The following is an 18,454-nucleotide window of genomic DNA, read 5'->3' on the forward strand; positions in this document are numbered from 1 at the left end:
TCAGCTTCTCTTATTTCTTTTTATACTAAAATTGATTTCAGTTATTTGAAACAAACAGCCAGGACAGGCTTGTCTGATTAGCCTCTGAAAAAATTACCCAGGCCCTTCTGTTCAAACACCTGTCCTTCTTGCTTTTGCCTTTTATTTTGAATATCCAGAACGAAAATATAGAAGACAATGTGCAGAAAATAGTTTGAACAAACATAAAAACTCTATGCACAATTTTTTATTTGTTTTTATAAAACAAAAGAGGGAATGTCAAATTCAGCAGCCAAAAATATTTACAACCATATCCTTACATTGACTGTCCAATAATTTAGCACAATTCCCCTGACCGCAGCAGAAAGGCAGCCTTCCACGCTTTGACATAATTTACTTATTGACTTGTAGAGAGAGCTATCTCCAGCTGATAGCAGCTATTTACAGCATATGTTACAGTTGCTTGAGCATTATTCTGGTCTAAAGCTGATAAGATTGGGAAGAGCAGTTGATTGAAGCTTCTTGATTTCAGAGGCAGTTACCTTGCAGGACTCCAAAGATAGGGAGCGCAAATTCTTTAGAGGCTTTAAATACGGCAAACCGTCATTAGTTATGTGAGAATTTGAGACATTTAATGACACCAATGCTGTCAATCCTGAATTTACACCAGAAAATGAAAATCTATGTTTAGAATATCTCAGTGAGTTCATCAAAACACTAAGACAAATGGAAGCTATGGACTAGATTATTTTCACATTTGGGATCCAGTATTAGCAGGCTCCAACTAAGCTCTCAATTTACCAAATTTCCTGACTGCCCATTCATCTTGAATGTTTAGACATATTTCTGGACGAACAAGTCATATGACAATGTTAAATATCTGCAGCAATAATGCTGCAAATCAATGATCATGCAGAATGACATGTTGGACTATTGCCGGATGAGATAATCTGACACTAGAGATACAACTAGCTGTCTCATATATGTCTCCTTCTCATTTTCTGTACAAGCATGGCAAGGTTTGTTCTCTATTCAAGAATAGCTCTAACAATGGCCAAAAAAGGGGAAAGAATAAAGCTAAACAACAGCATAAAAGTAAAAGCCCAGTAATGAGAAGCATAAAATACCTGAAATCAATTCCAAGGATTTGTTTGTCAGGTTGCAGTTTTGTGAAAGGTTCAATATCGTTAAAGAGGCAAGATCCTTGATATTTTTCACCCCAGCATCAGTTAAACCCCCTCCACATATTTCAAGGGATTGGAGATTCCTGAAGCCTGTTTGGCATGAAAACAAGTAAAGCAAGACCATTTAGCACAAAAAGAGAACAGGTAAAACAAAATTCTTTACAAAAGTTTACATTGAAATTGAGATTTTGCTGAACTCAATATCAGGCCTATTGGTAAAAACCATAAGAAACTTTTTAATAAACATGATAGTAGAAGTTTGCAAGATTGTACTGATCATAGTTATCATACCCAGACTGACCCGACAATCGAGTCAATCGACCTGGTAACTAAGCCCTTGACCTGGGCCAATTCTTTAATTGGACTGTTTGTGCAATTCGACCAGGAAAAGCCTATTTTGACCCATCAGGTTAATAGAAAACGGGTGACCCATCGGGTTTTTTATTGACCCAGATCAATTAAATAAGACTTTTTAAAATGATTATAAAGTCATGCCTAACTTAACTTTAACATTAATTAGTGATTCTTTCATTCTTTCGATTCAAAAATTATTTCTTAAAGAAAGAAAAAAATAAAAAATAAAAATACATTATACAAAACTGAAAGTAAAAAAAATCTTTGTAAGCTTAATCTTCTTTGCAATTTCTTAAATGCTAATAAATATTTCAAATTCTTATTCTGATAACTATGGTACTGATGCACCTCACTAGATCAACTAAAGGGACCTTATATTTCTCAAAGTTACTCATGAACTTTCTCAAGTATGTATATCCAAACTATATCAAATCTTTAAGGCAAGAAGCAAACCAAAACAATAAAGTTTTTCAAACAATAAATATTAGAGCATCTAAGAAAACAAAGGTTAATAGCCACAATCATCAGGCAACTTGAAATTATTAATTACTTAAGCAAGGGCAATATCTTACAACATACATCGCAAATAATTTGTTCCAATATCTGAAATCCTAGCCCCAAAAAGATCCAGATGCATCAGTCCAGTCAAACCTGCAACAGCAAAACCAAAAAATGTGATGACTCGCATACATCGTTAAAAAATTAGATGATGGGAAGAAAGCAGAGAGAGAGAGAGAAGGGGAGATAAAGAACTGACAACAGATAAGCAATTTGGTGCCACTTTGACTGAGCTTTAGAAAAATGAGTTGGTCAATACAGACATAGCTTGGTGCAGCAATAATCGATATGAGATTCTTAAAGGACAACAGAAGGGCTTTTCACAAAAAAAAAAAAAAAGGACAACAGAAGCACACGCTAGGCCTAAATGGTGAATTAGACTATAAAACTGGTTACAAATAATAGCACAACTATACACCAAGAGCCATAAATGAAAAAAAATGTAAGAAATTTGCCGTCTTAATACTAGAAAAGAATGACTTGGTCCATGGGAATTTTAAGTTATTATTTATTTACTTTCAAGTAATGTTAATGAAGTGTACATTAGGAATTATCAGACCTGCCTGATCTGTTCAAAAATCTTTGGAGCTATATGATTATGTACTTTCAAAGCTGAAAACTCAGGAAAATTTATGATTCCAAACCTGGCTATCCTGTAACAGTCTAAGGCAAGGAAACAGAAAAGGGGGGGCGGGGGTGTGGGGAAGACATCCTACACTTCATAGTGGTTGCTAGTAAAACATAAAAATCAAGGCAAAAAAGACTCCATATTTCTTCACTCCAAAAAGACCAGCAAAAAGACATTTCCTTCAGCCAAAAGATACAACCTTATGATTCAACAAGCCATAAATAGAAGCAAAGGCACACCAGAACGCCCCCAACTCAGCAGCATGCAGTTAGAAGAATGGTACACAAAAATATGTGAAAATACTAACTTGTCAGAGCTGACAGTCCAGCATCTGTAATTTGGCGAGCATCAAGATTAAGTGACTTAAGAGCAGTCAATCCAGACAACCTTTTTAGACCACTATCAGTCACTAAAGTGAATGATAGATTCAAGGTCTCCAGACGAGTCAATCCTAATAAAACAGAACCAAGTCAGCATGATGCATTTAACATTATAATGCACTGAATATTTCAGAGAACACAAATATTGAAACCAAGACAGACTTATAGTTTAACAAAGAGGGCAATGTAGTACAGGGCAGGGATCAAAAGTATTAAAGCTTTGTTGCTTTGCCTTGCCAGGTCATTGGCAAAGCAATTAATATAACAAATATTCATGATTGCCCCAATATCTGTAATAAATTCTAGTCATTGATATAAGTTCAGCCAGCATTCAGTGTCAATGTGTAAGGCATAAATACACTTTCAGAACAAACAAATGACTAAACGTATCAAATGTTTCCCCTTTCTCCTTCAAAGAATCATCATCTACAAAAGGCAACAGCAAAGGAGCAATTTAAGTTAAAAATATACAGGTAAAATGACCATTCAAAGTATATATAAAACTGAACTAATAGAACTTGTTAATTCAATAAAAAGGATGATACTCCAAAGAAAATAATCTTGATAAAATCTGCAAACAATGTTATAGGTACAGGCGCACCTAAGTGGAAGATATGTTTCAAAAAGTATCACTGAAACTGTGATGTTTATAGCTAACATAAGAGTTCAAAACTAATCATATCACACAGATACAAGATGATAAGAGATTGATAACTAACCGGAGAGGTGTCGGAGCCCATTGCTTCCAACTTCAGTATCAGACAACTCCAGACTTTTGAGGAGTGAAAGGCCTGAAGAGAAAATCACAAGATAAAAAACTCAGTCAAGAAAATGTTCAAAGCAAACGGAGATCCTCCAAACATAACAGTTTAACTACCAGAAAAAATGGAACATGATACATAAACCTGTCAAATTAGCAAGGCCTTCATCGCCAATTTTACACGAATCTAAATTCAGGCTCTCCAAATTTGTTAATCCTGCAAAGAAATGATATACCAAATCAAACAAACTTATCCCCATTTCAAACAAACAAGTCATCAGAATCAAATGTAAAACAAACCAAAGGATTAAAATTCTATCAATAATAATTATTTGAAAAGCACACAAGCATGAGGACACAAAGGTAGGCATAAAAAATATAAGGGATCAGAATGTAAATTGTCCACCCCTTGGACCACAGGTTTTCTATTTCACTGTAGGATTGCAAGAAACATCTTAGGACAAGTATCTGCTATGATAGTCAATCAATCACGTACAGTAAGTAAACCAGAAATCAGTTAGCATTGCATTTTCTGACTTTATAAGCTTCACCACTGGAACTTTCAAAGCAGTATTTTTAAGTGAAGGGTCACCTCACACACAGTCTCTATTCTACAATTAGTAACTATCATGTTGTGGTCACAAATCATCAGCATAATATTTGTCAAAATTGAAAGCATAAGATTGCAAATATCATCATTATAATTAGATCAAAACTTTTTTTCAGAATGAGATCTGAGGGCCAAATCAATAGCCGCTAACTTTAACTATAGCAAGGTCTTTACAATTGCCATATTTTATATAAAGCAATTCAATGAGCTAACCTAGTAATATTCATTAACTTGCACAGTCCTCTGAAAGTTGTACAAGGAAAGGAAAGAGCACAAATGGTCCAATCCCAATAAGAACTAATGACCACAATGTAGTAGCAAGGGGGAGAGAGAACCTTTTAGGTGTGCTAAACATGCATCCGTTATATTGTTAAATGCCAGGCTCAATACCTTCAAATTCTTAAGTCCTGCAAATGAGTGGTAAATACTGTAAACATTACCAGCTATGCTCAACCACGCAATAGTTCTATGTTCTTCATGATTCAAAACACCAAAGGGATAAAAGATATCAAATATAACTCACCAGAAAACTTGTAACATCCATCATCAGTTAGGCCACATCTACTAAGATTTAAGTATGCCAAAGCGAAAAGACCTGCACAAAGAATAAATAATTTTTATAATGAACTGAACATAATATATTTTCTCTAGTATCTAATTATTTAACCTATTCCAATCCCAATCCCCACTTCAAAGAGAGGAAAAACTAAGATAATCACATAACATATGAACACTATTACAATTCCAGGAAATCCAGTAATTGCTCAATGTATTGACTTTCACCCAAACTCCATGAACTTGTTAACAATTCATTGTTTGGTGCAATATGGTAAAGTTTAACCTTCTACCACATGATAATGATAAAGAGATTATCCTTATCCACATAATCTCCTAACTACATCCACTAACTGATTTCCCACACAAATCACGTATGATTACATTTGAAGGCACAACCATTGTCAATATATAGCAGCTAGTAATTGTACTATTATTCTAGGGATCATTGGAAAGGCTACTAATGAGAAAATGCACCTGAGATGGAATCCAAGCATGCAGCAGCAACATAACATCCCTCCAGATTCAACACAATAAGCTTGCGCAAGCCTGCCATGGAGAACACAAGACTGCACCTTTTAACGAATTGTTTCCAAACTACATAAGATAACTAAGAAAGACAAATCATCAAATTGTACGGGCATTTAGCCCACATGAAATTCATCTAATAAAGCACCAAAAAACAGAGTTCAAAGAAGTGGGGGAACACAAAACATTTGCTTAAAAAGGAATCTTAGGGGAGTTTAAAAAACCATACTGTTAACACATATTCCTTGATAGAAGGGTGGAGTTGTTAAAATTCCTGAGGTCAACTGCTCTTATTCAGATGATAGATTATTAGTTCTATTAAGCAGGTAACATGACACAACAGCAAAGAGGATTAAGATGCCATTAATAGGAGATCCCAAAAATGATGACATAAAAGAGAAAAGATTCACTCCTAAACTGCCATGATGGAAAACAAAGCTAGAAATAGAACAGTTAATATGAATTAATTATGTAACATTCAATGTATTAGGAACTGAAAGCAAGAACAATAAAATATTAACAAAGAGTAGTCCTATCCTTTTACATAGCACAGAGGACAACAGTTTAATCTGCTAGCATACTAACATGCAAAAGTGCAGGTAGATAAATACCTCTCAAATAATACAGTCCAAAATCTGTAATGTTACTGTTCGATATTTGCAACTCCTTCAGATTCTTAAGCCCTAAAATTTAAAAAAAAAAAAATGAGAACCCATACAAAAGTTCTGGAATTCATTGCCCTTCCTGCAGGTTGGTGTGTTTTCAGTTTAACATGCTAAGTTTCACTTCATTATTAACAATAATAATTGTGAATAAAGTCACAACCATCTGGTGACAGCATGCAATGATGGCCATTCATGTCGGCTTGATACACTGTTGTGTTCATGAAAAAAGAAAAAAAAAAAAAAGGAAAAACTACTTGATGTATATATGCAACTTCAATTAGCCTAAACAAAAACAGCATGTATTGTCAAAATCACCTGAAATAGCCTTCAAGTCCAAGTCTGTGATACATATACAGCATCCGATATTAAGAGACTCAAGTTTAGATAAGCCTGAAAAAGACAATGAGCAATATGATAAGGCTTCTGAGAATAAGAAACAACAGTAGATTGGATAAGATTGCACTAACTGGCTAATATAGGAACTCCAACTCAAAATTCGATAGTTCATAAATCTGACTAACACTCCATGTAGTAGACATAATGGTCATATTGTAATGCAATAAAGAGATTGAATCATGGTTTATTTTATCTGCTAGCCTTGTCCCTCGTCCCTCCCAACATATGATAAACAAACATAAAAAAGGTGTATTCCCATTTCCCCAGGTTGTTCGCAGGAGAGTGTCATCATAATTTACTAAATTGTTGATGCAAAACAAGATTAATTTTATTCCAGCAATTAAAAAGATACATGAAATAGTATTCAGAAGATGCTAACTTTCACAAACTGCACATTTCAGAAGTGGGAAAATTTACAGTGCAAGTTTAACAGTTCATGAGAAAACAAGCATTCTAAATTTTCAATAGGAAATTTATTCATTTATAACAAACCTTTAATATGCACAAATCCACCGTGAATCCCTGTGCACCTCTCCAGGTCCAACTTTTCCAAGTTAAATAAGCTGGAAAAGGCACGCATTCCTTCAGCAGTAATAGCATCACTCTTTTTAAAACTCAAGGATGTCAAGTTCACCAGACCTAACAATCAAGGGAAATAATGCCCGTGACCAGCATAGAAACAATGTCAAACAGCGAGCTGATCCAAAGAACTATTACAGATATCCTAATGGTAGAAAGGCGCTGCTATATACAAGATTTGATTATACCAATCATAATAAAGATTATATGGAAAAAAATCATCTGTAAACATGAAAGTTAGCACAGTTTTATAGAAATTCTTTTCAATATTTTCAAGACATTAAATAGATACTTAACAGTTTCCAGCATGCTATCCAGGAATCATTCCATCTTTTTATTTTAGGTTTTTGTTTCAAAGAAAGAAGAAATATATCAAGGTTGACAAGAGCATAATGCCAGAAAATGCAAATGGTTACAAATGATTTCATTTGTTGATTGCACATTGTCGTAAATCTCAAAGAAGGCTAAAACTACAACTCCTGACCACCCATCCTAACTGTAGGCTACAAAAACTTTGACAGTGCAGTTCAAGATCATGTCCTACAATGCTTACAAAAGCATGAAGCAATCATCAGCTCTAGCAAAGCTGGTGTCAATGTCAGTAGAATCAGATGACAATACTATAGATTCAGCCCTATGGTAACCAAGGTATAAAAGAAAGTAATAGAAAATTACTGCTAATATGCTTCAGCCCAGGTTCGGAAATGTTTTCACAATGATTAAAAGTTAAGGCTTGGAGGCTCGAGCACTCTTTTAGGAGACCCAAACCAATATCTGTCACATCAGAACCAGAAAGATCTACAGAAAGTAATGATGTCCTTTGTGAAGAGATCACATCCATCCAACTATCCTGCACTCCGGGATATTCACCCAACCAAACATCCTGTCAACATAAGATGCAAATCTGGTAAATAACATCATCAATGAAGACTTATAAAAAAAAATTTAAAAGGTATACCATATTTAAACCACTCGAAGAAAAATTACCTCAAGAGCACAATCTCGAAACTTTTGAAGAGAAACATCAGTAAGAAGATGGGATAAAACCAACTTGTTGAAAATTTGTTGACTTATATCCTTTGGCAGCATTGAAAATGAACTATATTGGTTGATGTCCTGTGACAACCACAGCATATGATGTCAGAAAAAACAAAGAAAAACAATCCTCTAAGAAACATGCCAATGGAATAGACATACCTTGCATATTTTATCGATGCATAATTCCATGAGTGACGGGCAAACGGTCAATCCAGGCTGGTGAACTACCATGGGCTGTGAAAAAGAGGTTACAAGCCACTTTGAACTATTACTTTTACCATACCTTCCAGACACCCCTCTTCGCATTCCATCTTCAACGACCTGTTGGTCTCTCTTCCTTGAACACACTCCCCCCATTTGATCATTAGTCTGATAGATTATCAATGAATATCATGAAGCAACCAGAAAAACCAATTTACTCCCCATTTTAGAACCATAAAACATGGTCTGAAGTCTAAACTCTGCTTCACCCTCCAACATAGCTGGACAGAAGTAGCAGCCTTACAGAGTTAGCTCTTTAAGGAGTACTATAATTGCAAAAACCAAAAGGCTAACAAAAGTTCACATCTAACATTGTATCACTGAAATGATATAGCACTCATATAAATCAATGGTAGCAGTATTCATCAGAGCATTATGAACACGTAAACTCTTATTGGCTCCTAAAAATTCATTTGGTAAACGTATTCAGAGCCATGGATTCATCAAAAATCACAATCTTCCTCATTTCTACCAAAAATCCCTTGAATTTTGAAAGCATCAGTTAGAAGAAGCTCTGAAATCAATCGAAGAACAGTTCAATGAATACTTCATCCAGGAGCATTAATTAGAATAAGTTCACTAAACCAGATGGATACAGAGCTTCAGAAACAAAACATTCGGAGTTTAGGTGACTAAGCAGCATCTAATTCTTGGCTTGCGTCCTAAACAAGCCAAAATACAAACATACAAAAAGGAAAAAGAAAAGAAGAAACAAAAATAATATTCAATACCCCATATAAAGGATAACGCATAAACTTCATTAAAGCATAAAACTTTAATAAATGCAAATACATATCATATGAAACGATGATCACTAAGCTTTTTACACATATATATACCTATCTACTCTACCATCAACAAAAACGAGTTGTAAAAAGAAAAAAAAAAAACTCTCTGCTTAAAGAGAGCTAAGGAGCGTTAATTCTGATGTTTTTAGAAAACAAAGCAAAGAACAAGGTATCGGGACTTTCATTTTCACTTTTTTTCTAAGGAATCAAACAAGGAGAGGACGAGAAAAGATTCTTGAAATAGTGATCACTATATCGAATAAAGATCATATTCAAACACAAAAAAATATATATATACCTTAAAAACAAAGATATCATCATCTGATCAGAATCATAGTGGAAAATAGCAATCATTTATGGAAAAGAAAGGAGAAGACTGAAACTGAAGGAGCCAGAAAGCAGGGGGAAACAAGGAGAAGAAGAGGAGCAAGCGAGGGGAGTGTGGGAGAGGTTGAACCGTTCGATAGTTGCCACGTGGCAAAAGGCCGAGGGATTGGGACAGGTGGTGCTGTATGAGATAAGGAAATGGTGGGTCCACTTTGTCCGCGTCCTTTCTCCTTTATTCGGCAGGACCGTTCGGCGGGAGATAGACATACTATTTTAGTTTTATTTTTAAAATATTATTTACTCCTTTCTAGTCATGATATAAAATACGACGCCGCCGTTTCGGTGCTTCTTTTGCTTTTGCCTTTGCTTGTATTTGATGGATTATTATCTTATACAATATTTTGTTTTTTTTTAATAAAAAAACAAATAAAGGAACAGTACATGCTTGTTTTAGTATGATATTAAGATAGTGTCATAGGGACATAATTCCACCTAACATTGAAGCCTGACCTGAGCCAGTGGCTAACAATACAAGTCAAGTTCCTTTTGTTTCAAGTTCAAGTCTGGAAAACAGGGGTCTATCTCACGCTCAATTTCTTCCTTATTTAGGCCACAAGATTCATGTTCACACTCAAAGCACTAGAGAAGAAGTTGATGAGGAAAGGGTCAGAAAGCCACCGACCTTGCACAACGTTGACAATCGTATGCAATGGTTAGAGAATACTTGCGTTGGGAGACAAGAAAAATACAGATACTTGCGAGAAATAACTGCTAATGAATTTGCAGCTTGGTTGGATGATTTTGACGTCAATGTCCTTTGCTACCAACTGCCGGCATTTTTAAAAGTCTTTGCAATTAGATATGCTTACTCACTAATGGGATTGCCTTAGAAGGAGAAACCTGTCCACAATAGTCAATAACCATTTCACTGATGTGTCCTTCAGAGGATGTCCAAATCAATAGTCTCTTTTGGAAGAAGCAACAAATGTTTATGAATTCAATTAATCCATACTCAATTGTTTTAATTCATGTTATCGACAACAACTATTTATATTGTGCAATTAAACCCAAACGGATTCCATTCGAGTTCCAAGCAAACAAAAATCTAACAGCAGCAGCTAAAATCATATTATGAAATGAGATAAATTGGAAGAATCGGCGTACCCATAACCTTGGAACAAAAAGGAGCAACCAATAGATCAACAAAAGCCGAAATTGGATGTATGCTTATGATACAATGCACATTTAGTTTCAACTTATACTGAACATGAGAATCATGAGGTTGCAACAGGACAGGCGCTGCTCCGTCCAAGACCAAGACCCAAACCTAAGGGAACGCTCTCAGTTTTTGACTTGCTATGGCTACTATGGCTGCAGTGCGAAGAATGAATGTGACCATGATGTGCATTGGTGTTGTTAGAATTCACATTTATAGCAATATGGCCATTTCCGTTTGCCTGAGAATGCATATCACCATTTTGCAAGTTTGAATCCCTCGACATTTGTACCATCCCTATTCCCTCAGAATGCACTGAATCTTCAGCAGCCTGTAGGTCCTCATTGTAGCCATTGATCAAGAAATCTGAGCAGTTCTTCCGGCATCCATGATCATATGGATTTCTAAATCGACCACCAGGGCCCCTGAGGTAGCTATAGCGCATGACATTTGCCATTTCATTTGTTGTTATGTTGCGAGATATCTGTAGCAAGAAAAGAAAAAGACAAACTGAGTTTTTGCTCCCAAGTTTCTGAAATCATTCCTGTTCCTTACAAATGCCTCAGATATGCAACATTACCTAGGACCTAAACTAAAGCACCACCACAAATGCCAGAAATAACATGGAATTTAGCAAAAGAAGAGAGAAGGTCGTGGGGGTAAGAAGACCACACATATGGACACAAAACTATGCAAGCATGTGTAAAGACACAATCAAGATTAAGTCCAAAAGAATGGTGTAACAAGGAAAATATCATATGCAAAGGGCTTTATCTATTGAAGATGATTTACTCCTTGGGTAAGCCATGCCTTAATTGTAAATATCATTCTGGTTGATACGCGGTGTTTGTGAAACTCAAAACTGGTTGGATAATAGTTGGCATGGAGAAGGCAGAAGATCACCTTAAACCATCTCTCAGGGTTAAAATCCAGGCAAGGACAGGCTCACTCAATCCAAAATCACTGATAAACTACAACGAAAGTTAGATTAAGATATATGATGAGGCAGATGAAACTTGCATTTATGATGCCACTGGACCAAATCTAGTTTAGGATGACAACTTTACCCCAACAACTCAACCAGTGCATCAAGACTAAACCTAAAATAAGAGCATTGGTGAAGCAGACATTTATTCCCTATTGTGGCGCAGGTCACAACCATAAACTGTGTTTCCAAAAAAAAAAAACAGAGAACTAGAGATCAGAAAACCTGAACGCATACCTGAGAAGCCTGTACAACAGTTAACACTGCCACACCAAAGAAGAGGAAAAAATCCACAATCAAAAAAGATATAGCACCAATATGATGAGTACCAGCATGGTTCATCCATGGCAAGAATGAAGATGGAGCCGTTGGATCTGTCAAGATTCCTGTATACAAGAAGTACACATTTGTAGGACATTCAAGGAGGAAAATTTTGCCAAACTAACTTCAGAAAATAGTTTGAACTTGGAAGTGATTAAGAGACATACTTGTAATAGTAACTCCACCAGTAATTAACATCGCTGAAACTTCTAAAACAAGGAAAAGAAAAAAATCCCATTTGTTTTTCTGCATCACAAGATATTATAATAAAATTAAATCAATAGATACCGTGACAATTTGCAAGAATCATGTTAAATTAAATGTTATACTCTTTCCACATAGGATATGTCTTATCAAATTGATTTATAAACAATTGCAACCAACCAGCAATTATGAATAACCCATTATAGTCTACCCATTTTAGAAGTTGAAGCACAGGATGTTAAACATGCAAGAAATGAAAACATCAAAATAATAATAACAGAGGAAAGAAAAACATTTAACTCATCAGCAAGAAAGCACCTTCCCAACACAATTTGACACCCAAGGGCAATGATGGTCAAATTGCTCAACACAACGATCACAAGTGGAGCAGTGTTTTGCACGAAGAGGCCTGACGATCTGGTGATGGTATATAATAACATAGCAAAACAATCAGAATAAAAGGAAATTATCAAAAAAGTAACATACAGGGAACAGAGGCTAGATTAGGAGAGCACCTTGCATGTTGCACAAAGCTGAGACCAATTTCCAGCTAGCAAAGCAGGATTATTTATCTCAATCTTCAATAAAGGTTCCTAGCAAAACAAACAGGATAAATATGTTATATATACATCAATTATTTAAAAGATATATACATTTGGAAAAACAAAATACATAGGATTAAAACTTTGAATTTCCGGAAGACAAAATTTTACAAACCAAACAAAAACCAGATAGGCTCTATAACGGAAATTTGAACGCACATCATCTTTCATATTTTGTGGATCATGGACATTCATCCTGATATAACCGGGATCCTTGCTGCAAAGAAATTTAAAATGAAAAAAAGAAACTAGATAAGCACACTCCTTCAATGAGTCTGATGACTAAAATTTACATGCAATAGAAATAGTATCCTGCCCAGCACAGCTAGGCGTGATATACACCCAGCCCAGCTTGTATTACAGAGAATTACCTGACTAAATCTGGGAAAACAATCAAATAATGACAAAAAGTACTACAATTTTAATAATATATCTTGTATTATCTTATAAACCTTTGACTACGTGTTAAATATACTATCTCCTGAAGGATATAATAACTCACTGTCTTTGTAAACCCCATTCCCACCCCTTCAAAATAAGATTCCCCTCCTTCCAACATAAATAAAAATGAGTAAACATCAAGATTCTAATTGCTAGATACTTGAAACTCATCGCATGAAAAACCAAATATTGAAGGTACCAAAGATATATCTGTCCTGAAAATTGTTTTTGCAAATTGAAAAAGAAAATGAATCAAATGGTACAGACAATCCCTTCATTCCAACTCCAGCCATACTATGATTTCAAAAACAATTGTCTCCTTTGACAGCTGCTATACTCTGAAACTCTTCCAAGGGGAAAATTAGGACTAACAAACTGATAAATGAACAGCTAGGCAGGGTCCAAAACAAATGTATTCAGTGCCACAATGACCTAACAGACTTTAAAAAAAAGTAAGTCCATGTCAAAGAATATACCTGCTACACCTATAAAGCAGAACCAGACCACCAGATGCTAGGAAAACACCCAACCATGCAAGAAGGCCAAACCCAGCTGTCAACTTTGGCAGATTTGAAGCTGCAACCAATGTTCAAAAACACAAATTAGTAGGCAATAAAGAGACCTAGATAACTTTCAAGAAGATATCAAGAGACAGACCCATTATGACAGATTGAGTATAAGTCACCAGTAGCAGCAAGATAATGCACCAAAGAATTGGTGCAAGTCCTAATTTTGAAAGTCGTCCAAGACGGCTATTCCCATCACACTGTTTTTCAAGCAACCTTCTAGCATTTCCCTGCAGAATCAGATGTATAAGATGATAAGAAACATAAATAGGTGAGGTGGTAAAATTCAGCTAATTTCATAAGCACATCATCATAAAAATTAAAAGAGAACACCAGCTAGGAGACAAATTAAGCTACTTATAGGGAAATTTTACAGCTTTTTAGGAGACAACTAACCAGACCATTCAAAATCAATAATAATTACATCCAAAATGTTTCTAATAGTGAATTCAAAAATTTTCAAATGTGCAATCATGTTGTGCCTAGACAAGGAAAGGTCAAAGGTTGGGCTATCCAACAACAAAAATACTAGTTATTTGGCATATCTCCGCTTCATAAACCTGAATGCAACATCAACATGGCGAAACAAAATTTAGAGTTTGCACATGCATAAGGAACACTTCAAGATGTTAGCAACAAAGTAAAATGAATAAGAAAGACATTTTGGACCTTTATGTAATGTTTAGGAAGTACATTTCACTTGCATTTTTATCAGTAAACAACTCAACATTCTTTACGTTGGGTAGAAGGCAGTAAGAAAATGTCTTTCATTCAGCCCAAAGCATTCATCAGTCATCATTAACAATAAGAGCTTGAAATATGTAAGATTAAAAACAAAAACAAATAAATATATCAATAATTATTTGTCAAAAAAATCATTAATTAAAAGCTACAATGCTATGGCACCTACAAGGAAAAAAGCAACTTGTCTGTGATTTTTATCAGAAGCAAGCTGCGCGGGTGTAAGGCCAGTATTATCAGTGACCATCAAATCCTCCTTCTTGCCAGCCTGTACTAAGACAGTGCAAGCTTCTAGATTACCCCTAATAGCCGCCCAATGGAGAGGAGTGCAACCTGATGTCAAGATGAAACATGGTTAATAGAGAAAAACTACACATGCAATCAAAATTTTCTCAAATACAAATTGTTAACACTAGATTAACCAGATGAAAATCCCTAGAAATGGCAATTTAAATCTGAGAATCAGAAAATTACCCTCTTTGTCCTGACGCCCTCTATATGCATCAAGAAATAAAAGAAGACGTATGCAATCAGCGAAACCTTTATAAGCAGCCCTAGTGTTCTCCATATTAAAAAGAAGTTAGAATCACAATAATAGACACGACAATTGTAAACTTTCATTACAGAATCAAGCAATTGGCAGGAAAAACAAAGTGGTCAGACTATGCAAGCAAACTTGTTAATTTTAGAGAAATAACTCAGAGAAATTTCACAAAAGGAAAATAGAACACTCTAAAGACTATTCGACATTTTCAGAATGAAAACAACTACGGTAAAAATTACACAAGTAGGTTACATTCTGCTCATAAAAAATTCTTAATCCAGGTTTACAAGAATCGAGCACTTTGCAGGAGCTTATCAGTCTCATCACTAGGCATCATAAAATCACGAAAGAAACTGTTTTATAATCACAAATACTGGGTTTTCAAAAGTAGTCTTACTTACCAGCAAATGCATCAAACAATAATTTTATCAGTACGAAAAATAAAGGTTCCTTGGTTAGTTAAAATAAATTTGAAGTAGCAAATTAGTCAATGGAAAAGCATTGTCATACAAGGAAAATAATCAACCCTCACATAAGAAACAAAAAAAAAAAAAAGATATCTAGATCCAAAAGATATCATCACCACCACAGTGCCTTATGTTAGAACATTCAAGTGAATAAGAGTAAGTTGTATGTTGAACTCATGTACCAGTGCAAAGGGCTTCGCCCATCATTATCCGGAACATCAGGGTCAGCATTCCATTTTGAAACAATGTGATAGAGAAAAGCAGTCTGACCATATTGGGCAGCAACATGAGTTGTCTGCATCAAATTACAATTAATAAGCACGCATCCATCTGAAGGTGGAAATAGAAACAAGAAATACAATAATTCAATCATCATCCTGCAATTAAATTGTAAAACACAAACCATAAGCATAAGTTTCAGAATTCAATTAAGAAATAGAAACCCACCCTCATGTTCTAGACTTCTAGATAGTAAAATACTCCACCAAAAAGAAAACAATAGAGTGTATCAGCAATATCGGCAAAGAAAAACTACATATAATTACATTTGATTGAGATGGTACCAAAATGAGACAAATTAGGAAAAGAAAGACCAGGGAAGGAAAATATATAGGGTAAAGTCACAGTCAACAAGAAAGCATAGCATTCCATGCTATGCTTTCCAGCTGTCTTTCAGGTCCTAGACAAGTAAGAGAAAAAGGGAATGAACATCATCTCCAGCTTTGTAGGCAGCCTCAAGTAAAATGCATAGCAAAAACATATCTTCTTTAAGCCTCAAAATATCAATATGATCTAGTCATTTTAAGGAAACCATATATTGCTGAGTTCTAATGCTCCTAAAAATATATATACATAATGCCTATGCAGATATAAACCAATTTCAAACAGGAATGTATAAAACAGCTAATGTTGAGTAAACATTACTTTTCATTACTGATCACTGTCCCCAAATCCATATTGCGTGAAACCATACTAATTTCTTGACTGAGATAGAATATTAGAGAAGGCACCATGATGAAGAAAATCTAACCTGGTAGCCATAAATGTCTGCGGCATCCACCCGAGCACCCTCTTGGAGTAAAAGCTCAGCAACTTGTATTGCACCCCGGACCGCACTCCAGTGCAAGGCCGTCTGCCCAGTGTGATCTGCGGCATTTACATCTCCACCATGCTGGCAAATCAAGACAATGCAAAAACTTCTCAATCAAACCTAATTTAATCCAATAAAAACCTCAAGATCAACATGTAGCAACTAAACCGTAAAATCCAAACAACTACAGAAAGCATTTCCCAACCTCAAAGGCATGTATTCCCTAATTCCAGAAGTAAACCTATTAAAACCCAATTAAAAAACCTTTTGAAGAAAACAACTTCCATAAATTAGAGTCCAAATAAACCAATTTCAATAAATCCAATAGACTCCAAATCCAAAACTCGAAAAGAATTCCCAACTCTAACAAGAAAGCCAATTCAGCAAATCCATCAAAATAACCACAAAAGAGAAAAACCTCGATAATGTACTGAGCAGCGGCGGTTCTATTATTCAAAGCAGCCCACTGCAAGGCATAATAACCAAGGTGATCAGGCTCGGAAACAGAGCAGCCTTCGGACTCGACCAACCTATGAAGCTTCTCCAAATCCCCATAAGCAGCGGCCGTGTAAACATCGTTCCTCAAGCTCTCATCATCAGCGACACCACCAACAACCCCATTATTTCCTCCTCCATTTCCATTTCCATTTCCATTCGCTAAAACACCACCAGATTGCTTCGAGGGTTGAACCTCTTCCACCACCTCGATCTCCGATGACATCTCTCAAAAACCCCCAAAAAAACAAGAAAAACAGATTTTTTTTTTTCCTTTTCAATGATCTAGGTGGACTTTGTCTTTCAATAATTTTGTTTCATAATTGTTTTTTTCAATAAAAATTTATTGGTGCGATTAGGGTTTTTCGTGGAAAGAGAGGGGCAGGGCTGGGTTCGAGGGGTCGTTGCGCTTTGGCATCCGTGCCGTGTTGACTGATGAGGCCGAAGCCGAAGCCACAGCCACTTGCCTAAGCGATTATCCGTAAGAATGAAGTCGATTTTGACACGGATGAGGTTGTGCATCCAATAGCACACCGTATTTTCCAAATATTTTCACATTAACCCCGTCAAATTTACCTATTTGCATCATGGGACATGGCCTTTTCCTTTGTGACAATTGATTGAGCTGGCCGTATTTATTACCACTATCATAAGTGTTGTAATTATTAATGTAGTCATCCAGACAAAGCTCAATATACAGAAAGATGTATAATAATTCTTATTATTTTTTATATCAAGACATGTATTAATGTTTATTTTTTTGGATACCAAGATATATAATATTGTTTATTATATTTGACATAGGGCTTTGACTTCCCATTCACATATATACATATGTATTACCTTTCCAAGTTTAAGGTGCTACTCTCAGTTTATAAATCAACTTTCTTCTCATTTTGTTTCGAATATATATATATATACTTTTTTTCTTTATTAAATCATAATTTACAAATAAAATTACAATAATAATCGGTCAACCTTCCATATATAATATAATTATTACATTCAATATATGGAACAAATCAACAAACTAAATGGTTTAACTTGACTCACATATTGGATGACTCAAATGTGAAACCTAAAGAAGTCAAAGTCTCCTACTTGTCATTGGTCTCATGGACATATAGACGTGTTACCATTTATTCAAGGGAAAAAATAGGTGGAATTAACGAGGGCAATGACAGTTTGGTTA

General features: G+C 35.3%; 2 protein-coding genes across 4 annotated transcripts; both read right to left on the reverse strand.

The window, feature by feature from the left end:
* Positions 1-180: 180 nt before the first annotated feature.
* LOC110410555 (uncharacterized) lies at positions 181-9,721 on the reverse strand. 2 transcript variants are annotated; one of them, XM_021420312.2, is made up of 16 exons: positions 9,562-9,721; positions 8,374-8,696; positions 8,164-8,292; positions 7,852-8,059; positions 7,090-7,236; positions 6,517-6,591; positions 6,148-6,219; positions 5,486-5,557; positions 4,977-5,048; positions 4,789-4,860; positions 3,989-4,060; positions 3,803-3,874; positions 3,011-3,154; positions 2,097-2,168; positions 1,107-1,253; positions 181-634 (listed from the first exon to the last, which is right to left on the reverse strand). In XM_021420312.2, exons 2-16 carry the CDS (start codon positions 8,569-8,571, stop codon positions 450-452), a joined length of 1,737 nt encoding a protein of 578 aa, XP_021275987.1. In that variant the 5' UTR covers positions 8,572-8,696; positions 9,562-9,721; the 3' UTR covers positions 181-449. The 2 variants fall into 2 exon arrangements, 1 of the variants encoding a protein (XP_021275987.1); XR_002444675.2 differs by having other exon boundaries at positions 499-634; positions 2,090-2,168.
* Positions 9,722-10,709: 988 nt separating this feature from the next.
* Positions 10,710-17,743, reverse strand: TIP1 (Ankyrin repeat family protein with DHHC zinc finger domain-containing protein). Of its 2 annotated transcripts, none has more exons than XM_021420310.2 (13): positions 17,186-17,743; positions 16,708-16,848; positions 15,860-15,972; positions 15,141-15,220; positions 14,836-14,999; positions 14,017-14,155; positions 13,836-13,935; positions 13,078-13,135; positions 12,832-12,909; positions 12,635-12,733; positions 12,280-12,358; positions 12,029-12,177; positions 10,710-11,290 (listed from the first exon to the last, which is right to left on the reverse strand). In XM_021420310.2, the coding sequence occupies exons 1-13, from the start codon at positions 17,486-17,488 to the stop codon at positions 10,865-10,867; spliced, it is 1,929 nt and encodes a 642-aa protein (XP_021275985.1). In that variant the 5' UTR covers positions 17,489-17,743; the 3' UTR covers positions 10,710-10,864. The 2 variants fall into 2 exon arrangements, with proteins under 2 accessions (XP_021275985.1, XP_021275986.1); XM_021420311.2 differs by having other exon boundaries at positions 15,860-16,054; positions 17,186-17,327.
* Positions 17,744-18,454: the final 711 nt, after the last annotated feature.

The sequence above is a fragment of the Theobroma umbraticum genome, unplaced genomic scaffold, assembly GCF_002168275.2.
Source record: "Theobroma umbraticum cultivar Fairchild unplaced genomic scaffold, ASM216827v3 scaffold_56.0, whole genome shotgun sequence".
NCBI lineage: Eukaryota > Viridiplantae > Streptophyta > Magnoliopsida > Malvales > Malvaceae > Theobroma > Theobroma umbraticum.

What these genes read in the sequence shown, in the direction of transcription:
- LOC110410555 (XM_021420312.2), bottom strand. Translation starts at nt 8,571, where the DNA reads ATGGGGGGAGTGTGTTCAAGGAAGAGAGACCAACAGGTCGTTGAAGAT. An exon ending in TGGACTGTATTATTTGAGAG is followed by an intron (nt 5,558 to 6,147) that starts GTATTTATCTAC and finishes TCTCCATGGCAG; the next exon opens with GCTTGCGCAAGCTTATTGTG. An exon ending in ATGTTTAGCACACCTAAAAG is followed by an intron (nt 4,061 to 4,788) that starts GTTCTCTCTCCC and finishes ATTTCTTTGCAG; the next exon opens with GATTAACAAATTTGGAGAGC.
- TIP1 (XM_021420310.2), bottom strand. Translation starts at nt 17,488, where the DNA reads ATGTCATCGGAGATCGAGGTGGTGGAAGAGGTTCAACCCTCGAAGCAA. An exon ending in CAGACATTTATGGCTACCAG is followed by an intron (nt 15,973 to 16,707) that starts GTTAGATTTTCT and finishes AATTTGATGCAG; the next exon opens with ACAACTCATGTTGCTGCCCA. An exon ending in AGCTTTGTGCAACATGCAAG is followed by an intron (nt 12,734 to 12,831) that starts GTGCTCTCCTAA and finishes TACCATCACCAG; the next exon opens with ATCGTCAGGCCTCTTCGTGC.